At 37.8% G+C, this 14,365-nt stretch overlaps 1 protein-coding gene across 1 annotated transcript in view; it reads left to right on the top strand.

The window, feature by feature from the left end:
- The window catches only part of MYO3A (myosin IIIA), a 2,697,794-nt gene that overhangs the window by 2,396,322 nt on the left and 287,107 nt on the right, over nucleotides 1-14,365 (top strand). The window contains exon 30 of the mRNA XM_044064554.1: nucleotides 12,649-13,699. Coding sequence (XP_043920489.1) covers nucleotides 12,649-13,699 — 1,051 coding nt within the window. The remainder of the gene's footprint in view (nucleotides 1-12,648; nucleotides 13,700-14,365) is intronic.

The following is a 14,365-nucleotide window of genomic DNA, read 5'->3' as shown; positions in this document are numbered from 1 at the left end:
TGAGAAGCTATGACAGTGTGGTAGTGGGTGATCTCATTGAATCAGTTTCTGTTAGCAATGCACATTCTGGGGAAGTCCAATGTGATTGCAGACAAGTTATCAGGTCCATTCTAATAAAGTGGTCCCTCAATATGAAGAGTACAGAAGGATTTTCTGCAAATGGGGACAGCCATAATGTGATCTCTTTGCACTGCCCCTCAACAACAAGTGCAACAGGTTATTTGCCCTGATTGCCCCACCACGGGAGTCACCAAGGGATGCTCTATTTCACAAATGACCCCTGGTCTCCTTTACTCCTATCCCTCATTACCTCTAATCCCCAAATTTCTTCAGAAAGCATCTTGAATGAAGAGCACAGTTATCCTCATTGCCCCTTACTGGCCATATCAGATTTGGTTTATATGGCCTCATCTGCTTTGCACCCCCCCATGGACTCTGGATCCAATTCCAGTCCTTCTTTCTCATCCGACAGACATGACACATCCAGACATTCCAGGCCTAAATTTAACAGTATGGTTTCTCCACTTCCCTTGATTGCTAGAGCACCCATGCTCTCCTCCCCTGTCTGTCATATTTTTTTTATTTTCCCACAAAGCTTTCACTAGAAAACTTTACAGAAGTAAATGGAAAACTTTTGTTTTTTGGGGCACAGCAGAAATACATAGATTTCTTTTCTGCACTGGTTCCTAAAGTTCTTGACTTTTTAGCTACAATTTCTAATGAAGGTGCTAGCTCTTATACTGGTTGCCTCCATTAGAGACATAGGTGTGAAACCAAAGATAAAATCACTGTTCCCCATTCAATTTTCCAGTTTCCATATAGGAATAAATAACTTATCTTTAGCTTCCTACAAACATTGTAAAACCTTTCTAAAATAAACTTTTATTCTTAGACCCCCATTAAAAGATCCCACTCCTCCATGGGATTTAAACATTGTTTTACAATCCTTAACACAGTTTATGTTTAAACAATCAGCTAAGTGTGAACTAAAGTTTTTAACCTGTAAAACTGTCTTTTTAGTGGTCATTATCTTTGCTACAAGAATTTCAAAACTATAGGCCTTGTTATCCAAGCATGTTTATTTGTTTTTTCATAAGGATAGGTTCATAGGTGTTTACTAGGCTAATGACCACAAGGGCTTTTTTAAGCCTAGCCATGCATCCCAAATCTCTGACAAGTTCTGATACCCTTCATAATTATAAGCAGGGGTATGGGAGATGAAACATTTACAAGAAGGGGCCTGGGAGAAGAAATATTTACAAGAAGGGGCCTGGGAGATGAAACAGTTGCAAGCAGGGGCCTGAGAGAGGAACCATTTACAGGTTGCCTGTGTCCATTACAGACATAGGTGCCAAACCAGGGATGAATTTCCTGTTCCCCATTCATTTGTCCAAGTTGCACTTGAAATGGGTTAGGAAGGAATTCTGCTTCACATGGATGGGGAGCCTGTTCCACAGACAGAGAAGTCTCTGGGATATATACCTGTCTCTCCAGCAGGTCCTATTTATATCACAGGCGAGGTTTAAGTCTTTACAGTGGGTAATTCTGGTACTGTTTGTTTTGTGGATATGCAGAAGGTCCATCAGAGTGGGGTCTGACAATGCCCTGTATGCTAGGCATAGATCTCTCCGCAAACGCCTGTAGGAGATAGAATACAGGGATTGGGCCTTGAGGCTGTCTGCGTAGGATATTTTACTTACTCCCTGTATTCTTTTAGTGAGGAACCTCTGTGGACGTTCCAATTGTTGGATAAGCCTGGTTAGGTACATACCAAAGGGAGCATTGCACTCAGTGATAGGTCTGATGAATTGTAAAGGCAAAAAAAGTAGAACAGCAACAACTAGCAGGAAAATAGCAAGAACAGTGTACTCCAAAACACTCGAAGCCGATAAAATCCAAAAATCACACTTTATTCACAAAAAATCCCTGTGGTTGAGCGCTTTCATCTGTGACAGTACAGATTTCTTCAGAACCAATTCCTTACAGCAGTATATTCTATTTATACAAGATTTGGCGCCAAAAAACCAATTAAGTCTTAAAACAGCAATGTTACCTTAGAACCAACACTCATATAGTACTAACTAAGATGCATACTGAAATATTATAAAATAGAAATGCTGAAATATTAAAATGTGTATATCTAGTTGATTATTGTATAAATTAATAATTTTGTTAATTTTAAAATACGTACATTAATAATAAAATATATAAAAATCACATTCAGGATAAGTAAAATGAAAAATAAAACAATAAACTAATAAACCTCCAATACACACTCATCTTTCATAGTGAATTAGTATGACACTTGTAATAATGTGTAAAACTCAAAGTACCTTTCTTAAAGTAGATGTAACTCCTTGTCAAACATATTAACATAATAGTATGTGTTTCCTATGTCCCTCATATGTAAAAAACGTCCATTTGACACATTGAACACAGCCTGTTGTAATACTATATTGGAAATGTATGAAAAATTAAATTATTTGATTTACAATTTTATTTTAAAATTTTATTTTAAAATTCTATTTTAAAATTCTATAAAGTGCATGTAGTGCAATAGCATTAAAACTAAGTGGGTATTACCAAGAAGTACTTAATTCAATGCTAACAAGGGTTTTATACTAATATAGTCGTTGATGCCAGGTCGTGTAGTGGCATCAAAACAAATTTGCCATCTACTTTCTTTCCATGCAAGAAATGTCTTCCAGTTTCCACCTTTGTCCTTGACATCTACTTGGTCAATGATTGAAAACCTAAACTCATGCTCTAACCCTTTTTCTTGTATGTGTCTGTATAATGCATTTTTAGTGTCCACTCTTTTAATACTGTACATGTGTTAGATATGCGCCTCTTCATCTTCCTCTCTGTTTTGCCTATGTAAAAGGCCGGGCAGGCAGTACAGATGGCTATATAAACTAATCGCAGGGAATCACAATTACCTGCTGTACAATGTACCTTCGAGTGCATGGTGTTTTTGAGTCTAATGGTGTGGGATGTGTTGATGTACTTACATTGTTTACAACATCCGCATTTTTTAGTCCCTAGTGTACTCTTTTTGTCGTTCTTCTTCATTCCACCCTCCAGTATATTTTTGATGTTGTTTCCTGTCTTATACACTGTACATATCTCAGTTCCCACTAGACTCCCTAAAGTGCCCGCAGAGGTAATGAGAGTCCAATGTTTCTTAAGAATATCTGTGATCATGTGTGCAAACGGACTAAATCTTATTACGCATACTCTATTGTCCCAATCATTACTCTTGTTGTTCTGTGTAATGATGGGGCTCCTAACAATGGTTTGTATTTGAGTCCCCATTGTGCTTTTACAAAAGGGTTGTGTTTTCCAATAACTTTTTGGGATATCCTCTTTCTGAAAAGAGTTGTGTGATGTTGTCTAGTTCTCTGTTCATATCTTCATAGGTGGAGGTCATCCTTGCTGCTCTGATGCACTGGCCCTTCACTATATTTTTGAATATGTGTCGAGGGTGGCAGCTAGTGAAGTGTATATAGTCGTTGGAGAAAGTTGGTTTTCTGTAAAGTCTTGAAATGAATCCAGTGCCTGTATTGCCAATCCACGTGTCCAGATATGCAATACCCTTTTTGTCGTATTGGTACGTGAATCTTAAAAAGTCAGTGGTGTTGTTGAGGTATTCCACAAAAGTTGGGATCATCTCCGTTGGGCCAGTCCAAATGATGAACACGTCATCCAAGAATCTTGTGTAAAGTCTAATGTATTTGTAGAACTCGCATGAGAATATGTACTGGCTTTCCCACTCTAGCATCACCATATTGGCGAAAATCGGGGCGCATGAAGCTCCCATAGCTACCCCTCGAGATTGTCTGTAGAGTTCACCTTGGTGCTCTATATAGTTGTGTTCTAACACCAAACTCATCATGTCCATAATCAAATTCGTTCTGTCCCAGCTGTCTCCTAGATATTTACTTAAACTACTCAGGAAATATTCAAGTCCTGTATTTGCAGGTATGCTGGAAAAGAGATCTTGGACATCAATGGTTACGAACGTCAGATTTTCATCCCACACGTCCATGGTTAATTTGCTCAAAAAGTCCCATGAGTCTTTAACCAAATGGTTGACTTTGGCGTAGATGTGCTTTGTCCATTTGTCAATGATAATTCCTATCTTGAATGTCTTAGACTTGGATCCGGAGATGCTAGAGTGGGAAAGCCAGTACATATTCTCATGCGAGTTCTACAAATACATTAGACTTTACACAAGATTCTTGGATGACGTGTTCATCATTTGGACTGGCCCAACGGAGATGATCCCAACTTTTGTGGAATACCTCAACAACACCACTGACTTTTTAAGATTCACGCATAATACGACAAAAAGGGTATTGCATATCTGGACACGTGGATTGGCAATACAGGCACTGGATTCATTTCAAGACTTTACAGAAAACCAACTTTCTCCAACGACTATATACACTTCACTAGCTGCCACCCTCGACACATATTCAAAAATATAGTGAAGGGCCAGTGCATCAGAGCAGCAAGGATGACCTCCACCTATGAAGATATGAACAGAGAACTAGACAACATCACACAACTCTTTTCAGAAAGAGGATATCCCAAAAAGTTATTGGAAAACACAACCCTTTTTGTAAAAGCACAATGGGGACTCAAATACAAACCATTGCTAGGGAGCCCCATCATTACACAGAACAACAAGAGTAATGATTGGGACAATAGAGTATGCGTAATAAGATTTAGTCCGTTTACACACATGATCACAGATATTCTTAAGAAACATTGGACTCTCATTACCTCTGCGGGCACTTTAGGGAGTCTAGTGGGAACTGAGATATGTACAGTGTATAAGACAGGAAACAACATCAAAAATATACTGGAGGGTGGAATGAAGAAGAACGACAAAAAGAGTACACTAGGGACTAAAAAATGCGGATGTTGTAAACAATGTAAGTACATCAACACATCCCACACCATTAGACTCAAAAACACCATGCACTCGAAGGTACATTGTACAGCAGGTAATTGTGATTCCCTGCGATTAGTTTATATAGCCATCTGTACTGCCTGCCCGGCCTTTTACATAGGCAAAACAGAGAGGAAGATGAAGAGGCGCATATACGAACACATGTACAGTATTAAAAGAGTGGACACTAAAAATGCATTATACAGACACATACAAGAAAAAGGGTTAGAGCATGAGTTTAGGTTTTCAATCATTGACCAAGTAGATGTCAAGGACAAAGGTGGAAACTGGAAGACATTTCTTGCATGGAAAGAAAGTAGATGGCAAATTTGTTTTGATGCCACTACACGACCTGGCATCAACGACTATATTAGTATAAAACCCTTGTTAGCATTGAATTAAGTACTTCTTGGTAATACCCACTTAGTTTTAATGCTATTGCACTACATGCACTTTATAGAATTTTAAAATAGAATTTTAAAATAAAATTTTAAAATAAAATTGTAAATCAAATAATTTAATTTTTCATACATTTCCAATATAGTATTACAACAGGCTGTGTTCAATGTGTCAAATGGACGTTTTTTACATATGAGGGACATAGGAAACACATACTATTATGTTAATATGTTTGACAAGGAGTTACATCTACTTTAAGAAAGGTACTTTGAGTTTTACACATTATTACAAGTGTCATACTAATTCACTATGAAAGATGAGTGTGTATTGGAGGTTTATTAGTTTATTGTTTTATTTTTCATTTTACTTATCCTGAATGTGATTTTTATATATTTTATTATTAATGTACGTATTTTAAAATTAACAAAATTATTAATTTATACAATAATCAACTAGATATACACATTTTAATATTTCAGCATTTCTATTTTATAATATTTCAGTATGCATCTTAGTTAGTACTATATGAGTGTTGGTTCTAAGGTAACATTGCTGTTTTAAGACTTAATTGGTTTTTTGGCGCCAAATCTTGTATAAATAGAATATACTGCTGTAAGGAATTGGTTCTGAAGAAATCTGTACTGTCACAGATGAAAGCGCTCAACCACAGGGATTTTTTGTGAATAAAGTGTGATTTTTGGATTTTATTGGCTTTGAGTGTTTTGGAGTACACTGTTCTTGCTATTTTCCTGATAGGTCTGATGAATGTCGAATGCAGTGGAATAATGACTTCCTTGGACTTAGATGCCATACATTTGTTTATAAGTTGAGCAACATAGAATAATTTCCTCATTACTGTAGGCACATGATGGTCACAGGCTAGAATAATATCTATGTGTGCCCCTAAGTCCCTGACTACTGGGTCAACTCTAAGGGGTGTATTGTCAATATGATAGTTAACAGGGGTGGGTGACTTCCCAAAGGAACCAATCCCTCCTTCTTCCTAAGGTGGTGTCACAATCCAATATTTAATCAGGTTATCAATCTTCCAGTTTCCTTTCTAAATTTCTCAATATGTTACACCTTTAGGATGTTCACAGATAATTACGGTTTTATCTGCACAGAACCAAAAATTTGAAGAAACCATTTTTGTAATCAAAATTAGGCAAAGCAGTTTCTAAAGTGACTTTAGCTAATGGGCTGATTGTATTACCTTTGTTTACAAAAAAAATGGAGTTGTCTTTACCAAAATTTCCAAAAGCTCATCAAAACTCTCTCATTTTTCAGTTACTGCAAACCTCATTGATTTGAAAGAAGACAACATTTTATGAGGAATAGAGCAGTCCAAAATTATGAGCCAAAATCTGGGCATTTGAGAGGTCTACTGTAATCCTCAGTGACAAGGGCAACAGTGATTGTTAGACTTGAGACCAAACAAACCTATAAACCAAGAATCAGGAATGTGCTGCTTGAACATTTTCAGAAAAATAAGAAAGTAAAGAACTCCAGCAGGTTATTCACTGACTGTAATCCGCAGACTTACCAAAGGAAAAAAAAAACATTTTATGAAAAATAGCATGGAAATGAGGGACATTTTGTCTGACATAACAACACTTGACTTACTTGGGTAATATGTGCGGGTCTTCTCTTCAGTTCAGCAGGATAAAAAATACCTGTTCTCTGCTGCACCAGTTGTGTGTGTGTGTGAGGGGGGGGGGGGGGAGTAGCAAACCTCCTATAAGTGTACTGACAATCCAATGACTTCCAGGCAGCTTTTCTCCAGTCCAACAATCCTCCAGCTCAAGCACATCTCTGTCCAGCTATTGACTACTAACTTGGTGACTGTGATCTTCTTCTGCTCCTTTCTCTATCCCTCTTAAAATCATCCTTCCTGCAGCAGATCAGTTTCCTCTATAGTCCCAAAGATGAATTCTTAATTCTTATTCCTGCTTTGTTTAATATGTGGAGCAAACTAAGTAGACCTCATAGATGAGTGCGTACACCTTATATCTGCTTTTAGATGCTAAACACCAGGTATATGGCAACTTCTTCAACCTTTTTATCTAGATCTTGTTTGGATGATATTTGTGCTGCAACCACTTGGGCTAATCCTTATACCGTTATTGCTCATTACAAATTGGTTCTGGTCTCTAGGGGAAGAGCAGCCTTTGACTCAGCAGTGCTTTGGAATATCCTTCCTTACAGTCATTCTGGGATTTAGGTAGCTCGGGACTCTATCCCAACAGTTGAGGAGTGTATGAAAATGACAACATCAGATAAAAAAGTTATGTACTCACTGTCGCACTTCTGATGTACATTAAAAAGAGGTTGAGGCTTGGGTGTTCGTTTAAGTAGTTTATTGTATACAAATACACCAGGATGGATGGCAGGAACATTAAACTTAAATGAACTATTTAACTACCTGGCTGACTACATACCTGCATACTGTCACTCTTGCTGCTTACTCAAAATGGCACTCTTGCTTGCACATGCTCAATACTTACATACATGTGCTGACTCACTGGAAAGCTTAAAGGTATAGCACACACTCTGAGCTACATCCTCCCTCTTTACTGAGCTGTCTCATATAAACAATGACATTTGAATAGGCATGCAATTATACAGACACTAATAAAGAAAAAACAACAACAAAAACATTTCCAGGTTGCTGTGTATCTGGAACTAGGTTTCAAGATGCGACTTGATCTTGTGACATAATAGGACTGGGTTTAGCAATGGGGATACTCAATGGGGAATGTTCTGCTTGAGGAGTCTCAGGGGTTTTCTCTGGAATGGGGATTGCTGACAGAATATTCTCTGGATCAGAAACATTGGACAAGTCACTCTGAGAACTAGAGTCTTTGTCACAGGCAAGATGCTGTAAAATTGGTTCGGACAATAGTAACAAATGCTTCCAATTTTGTCTGAATTCCATTCCTTTTGATTCTACAATGTATGATCTCACCTCTTGACACAAACTTTTCACAAATCCTATTCAATCAAAACCTTTTGACATCTGTATCCTCACTATCACCACTTTTTGTAAAGAACGGAGCATTTGCTGGTTTTATCATAGTAAGACTTCTGGGGAAAATGTTTTTTCAAAAGTTGGGCTTTTACTGCTTTGTTGTTCTTAGCACTTGGAATGAATAAATTATTACTGATTGGTAGTTTGGTTCTGGTTTGTCTCGACATAAGACTCTGGTCAGGTAAACCAAGATGTTTTTCATGAGGAATGTTACTGAGATTTAACAAGTTGAGAAAAACATTAGTATTGTCATGTCTGGACTTCTCTAAGAACTGTTTTGCATTTTCAACTGCACATTCAGCCAAGCCGTTTGACTGAGGGTATTCAGGACTACTCGTAATATGAACAAAGTCCCACTCTTCTGCAAATTTCTTGAATTGCTGACTAGTAAACTGTGCATCATTGTCAGAAATAACTCTATGCAGACTAACATGGACAGAAAAATGTCACTTCAACTTAGTAATGACAGTATTGGAAGTTACGTTGGGAAGTAGGTCACTCTCGAACCAATTTGAATAAGAGTCTGCTAACACCAAATAATGTTGACCATTCTACTCAAAGATATCTGTGGATACTGTCGACAAAGGTAGTTCAGGAATCTAGCTTAACTGAAGTGGTCCTTTCTGTTGATGCAGCTTTGTACTATTACATACTGAACAAAATTAAAGTACTTTCTCAATATGTCTTGACATAGTAGGCCAAAATACTAGACCGCTCACCTTTCTTTTGGTAGAATCAGTTCCTGGGTAGCCATGATGTAAGATCTTAATGTACTCTTGTTGCAGGGATTTTGGAACAATGACTTTAAGACCTTGCATGATGATACCATTTTCTGACAAAATCTCATCTCTGTATGGAAAATATGGTTGCACTTCTACTGGTAAACAAGATTGCTTTGAAGGCCATCCTCGACTGACAAAGTGGTGAAGCTTCTGGAGAACTGAATCTGAAGCTGTGTAAGTTCTGAGCTTATCAAGATGTGCGGAAGAAAAATTTCTCACTTCCTTGACCTTAAAATCAAGTTGCTCATTGTTATGCTCTTCTGTGGTTTTCCTGGGCGATCTGGGTAAAGTATCAGCAAGATAAAGAAGTTCGCCTTTTGTGTAAACAAGATTGAAATTGTAATTCTGCAATTTGAGCATCACGCATTGCAGTCTAGCTGGAGCTGTATGCATAGGCTTCCTCAAAATAATAACTAAAGGTTGGTGATCAGTTTTGATCTGGATAGGTCGACCATAAATATAATCATGAAACTTTGAACATGCAAACACAATTGCTAAAATCTCTTTCTCAATCTGGACATATTGCATCTCAGTTTGTGTAAGAGTTCTCAATGCATAGGCTATTGGTCTACCCTCTTGATGAATGACTGCACCTAGATCAAACTTAGAAGCACCACAGGAAAGAGTAACTGATTTGTGAACATCTTATTAGCTGAATTTTCAGTTTCAGGACATCAAATAATATTTGGTGCTTCTGACCATGATCAAATTACATCTTTGCATGTCAGCTCTCTTAGCAATGCTGAAAGTTGGCTTACATCTGGATTGAACTTGCCTAGATAGTTGACCATGCCAAGAAAACTTTGTAGGGTTTGAACATTGTCTGGAGTTGGCATCTCGAGAATTGCTGTTTGCTTGGAAGGATCTGGTCGTAAGCCTGATCTGGTAAAAAAGTGATCAACATAAGTAACTTCTCATAGCCTGAATTTGCACTTCTGAAGATTCAGCTTAAAATTCACTTTACATGCTCTTTCCAGAACTTTCTTGATATTTTTGTCATGTTCGGCTTCACCATTGCCTACTACTAGAATATCATTTACTATAATAGCACAGGGATAGCCTGAAAAAATGTGCTCCATTGCATGTTGAGAGACTTCACTGGCAGAATTTATTCCAAATAGCATTCTCAGAAATCGGTGTCTTCCAAATGGTGCACCGAATGTGGTTAACAATGAAGATTTTCGGTTGAGCAAAACTTGCCAAAATTAACTCTTTGCATCTAAGACAGAAAAAACAGTGGTGTTTGGCATGAGGGCAGCTATCTTTTCGACTGTGCGCATTGGATGATGAGGCCTTTTTAATGCTTTGTTCAGATCTCTTGTATCAATACATATTCTTAATTCATCTGAGCTTTTCTTACTACCATGGAGGATACCCATTCAGTAGGTTCTTCTACTGACCAATTACCCCTAGCTGTACCATTTTGTCTAGTTTGGATTTGACTCTGCTCTGCATAGCTACTGGAACTTTCTGTGCTGGTCTAATAACTGAGCTATCCTCTGGGTCTAACTTCATGGAGTACACATTTGGTAGTTTGTCTGCAAAAATATTAGCATACTCAGAAAAAACAGTTTGGGCAAAATTTGAGCTGTTGTCGTGCAAGCTTACACAGTGAACTTCTTTATTAAATGAAGGCAGTCCCATTTTCAAATGGTCTTTGAGGCTTAATAATGACTGCACATGTCTCTTGACTACGGCAAATTGCAAGTCATAGCTGTTCCCAGCAGAGTAACATGAAAGCACCACTGAGCCTTAGATATGAATCGTTTCACCACTACAAGCAACAAGCTTTGCACACTTTGTCAAATAAAGTTGTTCTGCAGCTTTTACTCTAGCAAGTGTTTGTGCAGACATAACATTACACTTTGAGCCAGTATCTACTTTGAGCTCTACAAGACTCCCGTTAATCCAAACAGTACAAAATATTTTGTTAATACTGTACTGTGCAAATTATGCCTTGAAGTAACTGTACTTTGCCAAATATTTTTTGAAATGACTGTACTATAAATAACTGCACTGTAATACTACACACACTTGCAAACAATTTGCACACTGCAGATATTTTGAATAGCTTTAGTCAATAGTAGCACATAGCAAAAAAAATGGTTGTTTTCCCTTTTTTGTACATTTTATGAGATTCAGATATTTGTTTCACACATTTTTGTAATTATTTTGAATATGTTTATCAATATGTCGCAGTTCTGGTCATTTTGTTTAATAAGAAATTTGATTGAGCATTCTCAGTGCTTTGTTTTATATTAGTAACAAAAGAAATCATTTAAGCAAGTTTTAGTACCTGGAATATGTTTCTGACCTGTTTTGTGAGTTATTTGAACAGTAGGGATGATCCACTCCAGTATATTCCTCCAACTTTAACAGGTTGCCTCCTGGCTGTAACTCTGGATGTCATTCTGACACCACACCTCTCTTCTTATGTACATTAAGAAGATGTTAAAGCTTGGGTGTTTAAGTAGTTTATTGTATACAAATACATCAGGATGGATGGCAGGAACATTAAACTTAAACAAACTATCTAACTGGCTGACTACATACTTGCATGCTCTCATTCTGGCTGCTTAGTCAAAATGGCAGTCTTACTTGCACATGTTCAGTACTTTGCATGCATTTGCTGACTCACTAGAAAGCTTCTTAAAGGTATATCACACACTCTTATCTACGCTCACCATAAAGTTCCATCTGTGTTGTCCATTTTCATTCTTCCCCAGCTTTCCTCCCTCCAACCTCCTCCATATTTGACTTTTGGAAGGTTTAAAAGATGCTGAAGGAACCAGTGTTCCTTTCTTTGAGTTCTAGATGCTGTTGTTTTTATCATTGCCTAGTGCTTACAGGGTTAAGGGGTACCAAACAAGATCTGAGGTATGTTAAGTGACTAAAGCATTATGGGTAAGGGAGGAGCTTGAGAGTTTCAGTGTTCCGCAAGCTGGAAAATGTGACCGAGTCGGATCCGAGGGTCAGATCCGAACCCAGCAGTTGAGGAAGAATGAAAATGGACAACACAGACGGAACATTATGGTGAGTACATAACTTTTCTTTATAGATGTTTCAGTGTTACTAGCTATGTAATAAATCCCCATGTCTTTTGTACTCTCATTTCTTCCAAAGATCATAACAATGAAAGCATCACACAGAATGCATTCGGTAGTGTGTACTGTAGTCTAGAACATAAATGTTTCTTATGAAATTAGTGGGAGAAGCATTACAGATACTAATAACACATTTGATTAAATTGTTACAGGTGTGGGAGCAAAGCTGCAAGTAGTTTTAAATATTAGTGTACATGTAATTATTTGATAGATTACATCCCCATTAAAAAACATTTTGTTAGAAATGGGCCACTGTTCAGTACTGTATATGGCGCAGTTTTCAGCAGCCTACTTTCCAAAGCAATATGACTAATGGCATTAGACATTATACCTGTCATGTATGTATATCTTGCAAATAATCATGTATTCCTTTTCTAGGCACGCTGAAGAACAAGACTCTGAATCTGCTGAAACAAATACAGAGAAACAACAGGAATCTGAAATTGCAGAGGCAGCCGCAGACTCACAGGAAGCTGAAACTGCAGAGGCAACAGCAGAAGTACCAGTGAAGGAAAGTGAAAGTGCTGATGCTGGCAGTCAGCCACAAGAAACTGACAAAGAAAAAGCTGCAGTTGTCATTCAGAGCAACTACAGAGGGTACAGAGACCGTAAAAAACTGAAAGAGCAACAAGAATCCATAAAGGGATCAGGCAGCGATCCAGCATTAGTCCAAGCATCTGATGAGAAATCACCAGGAAATGAATCAACTTCAGGGGAGAGTACACCTAATGCTGACCAAGATAGAGCTGCTACTGTCATTCAAAGCAATTATCGTGGTCATCTAGAAAGAAAACGACTCCATGAAGAAGGGAAGCTGCCTGCAAAAAGAAAAAACAGTGTTCCACAAGAGAAATCCCAAGATGATATGGGGAACAGTGGAAGTACTGAACAGCAGGAACCAGTGGAATCTACTGAGACTGCATCAGGTAACAGCGCAGAGCAGCCAACCACAAATGATGATGAGCAAAACAGAGCTGCAACTGTTATCCAGAGTAATTACCGCGGGTACAGAGAACGCCATAAACTTCAAGAACAAGGGAAGATGCCTGGAAATAAAATGCATGAAACAAGTGCAGAGGCAAGTGAAGAAAGTCTTCAGCCAACAGAATCTACTAATCCAGACTCAGATAATCAAGACAAGGCAGCTGTTGTTATTCAGAGTCATTACAGGGGGTACAGAGAGAGGGAACAGCTGAAAAAAGATGGAAAATTAGCTGGTAAAAAGCAGGTGCAAATACAGTTGGAGCCAATTATAATTGAGGATAGAGAAAATCCCAGCGAAGAATCACTACCTGACTTTTCTGAAGAGGATGACCGTGAAAAAGCAGCTGTAACAATCCAAAGTAATTACAGAGGTTACAGGGATCGAAAAAAAATTCAAGAATCGATAGATAAAGAAGTACAAGATTTAATGGAGTTTTCAAACCAGGTATGTTGCATAGACTATTTTTCCTGCTGTCATTAATATGCTATAACCAGTATGTGAGATATCAACGTTTTTTGTTTTATGACCAGTAACTTTACATTAAGATTATAATAAAACGCTTTATAAGAAAGTGTAGAGTTAAAAAGAACTTACAATTGCTAATGTGCAATAAACAATTGACAGAACTATCACATACCAAAAAAATATGAATATAAAACTTTATGCAATGTATCTCAGTCAAGAAAATAAAGCTGCTTAAATTAAAATAATGGGTAAATGTGTTATAACCCCTTTTGTTACATATGTGTTAAATACATCCATCCATCCACAACCCATTTCTCCCATTTTTGCATATGAGATCAGGGTGTTACTTCAACAGTGACAATCATCTAGAGCCAAGGTTTACACCACCAGGTGGCTAGCCTTGCTGTAGTCACTCTTCCACACCACATACTCACACCTATGGCCAGTTTAGAGTATCCAATCCACCTATTGAATGACTATGGAATGTGGGAGGAAACCTAAGCACCCAGAGGAAACCCATGTGAACATAGGGTGGACATGCAGACTCCACACAGAAGGCAATCCAGCTGAGAATTAAACCAGGGAATCTCTTGATGTGAGGCAACAGTTATTCACTTGGCCAATGTACCAACAATGTGTGTTAAA

The sequence above is a fragment of the Protopterus annectens genome, chromosome 3.part0 (assembly GCF_019279795.1).
Source record: "Protopterus annectens isolate FY-2018-M chromosome 3.part0, PAN1.0, whole genome shotgun sequence".
Taxonomy (NCBI): Eukaryota; Metazoa; Chordata; order Ceratodontiformes; family Protopteridae; genus Protopterus; species Protopterus annectens.
This window is presented reverse-complemented; position numbering and strand designations above follow the sequence as displayed.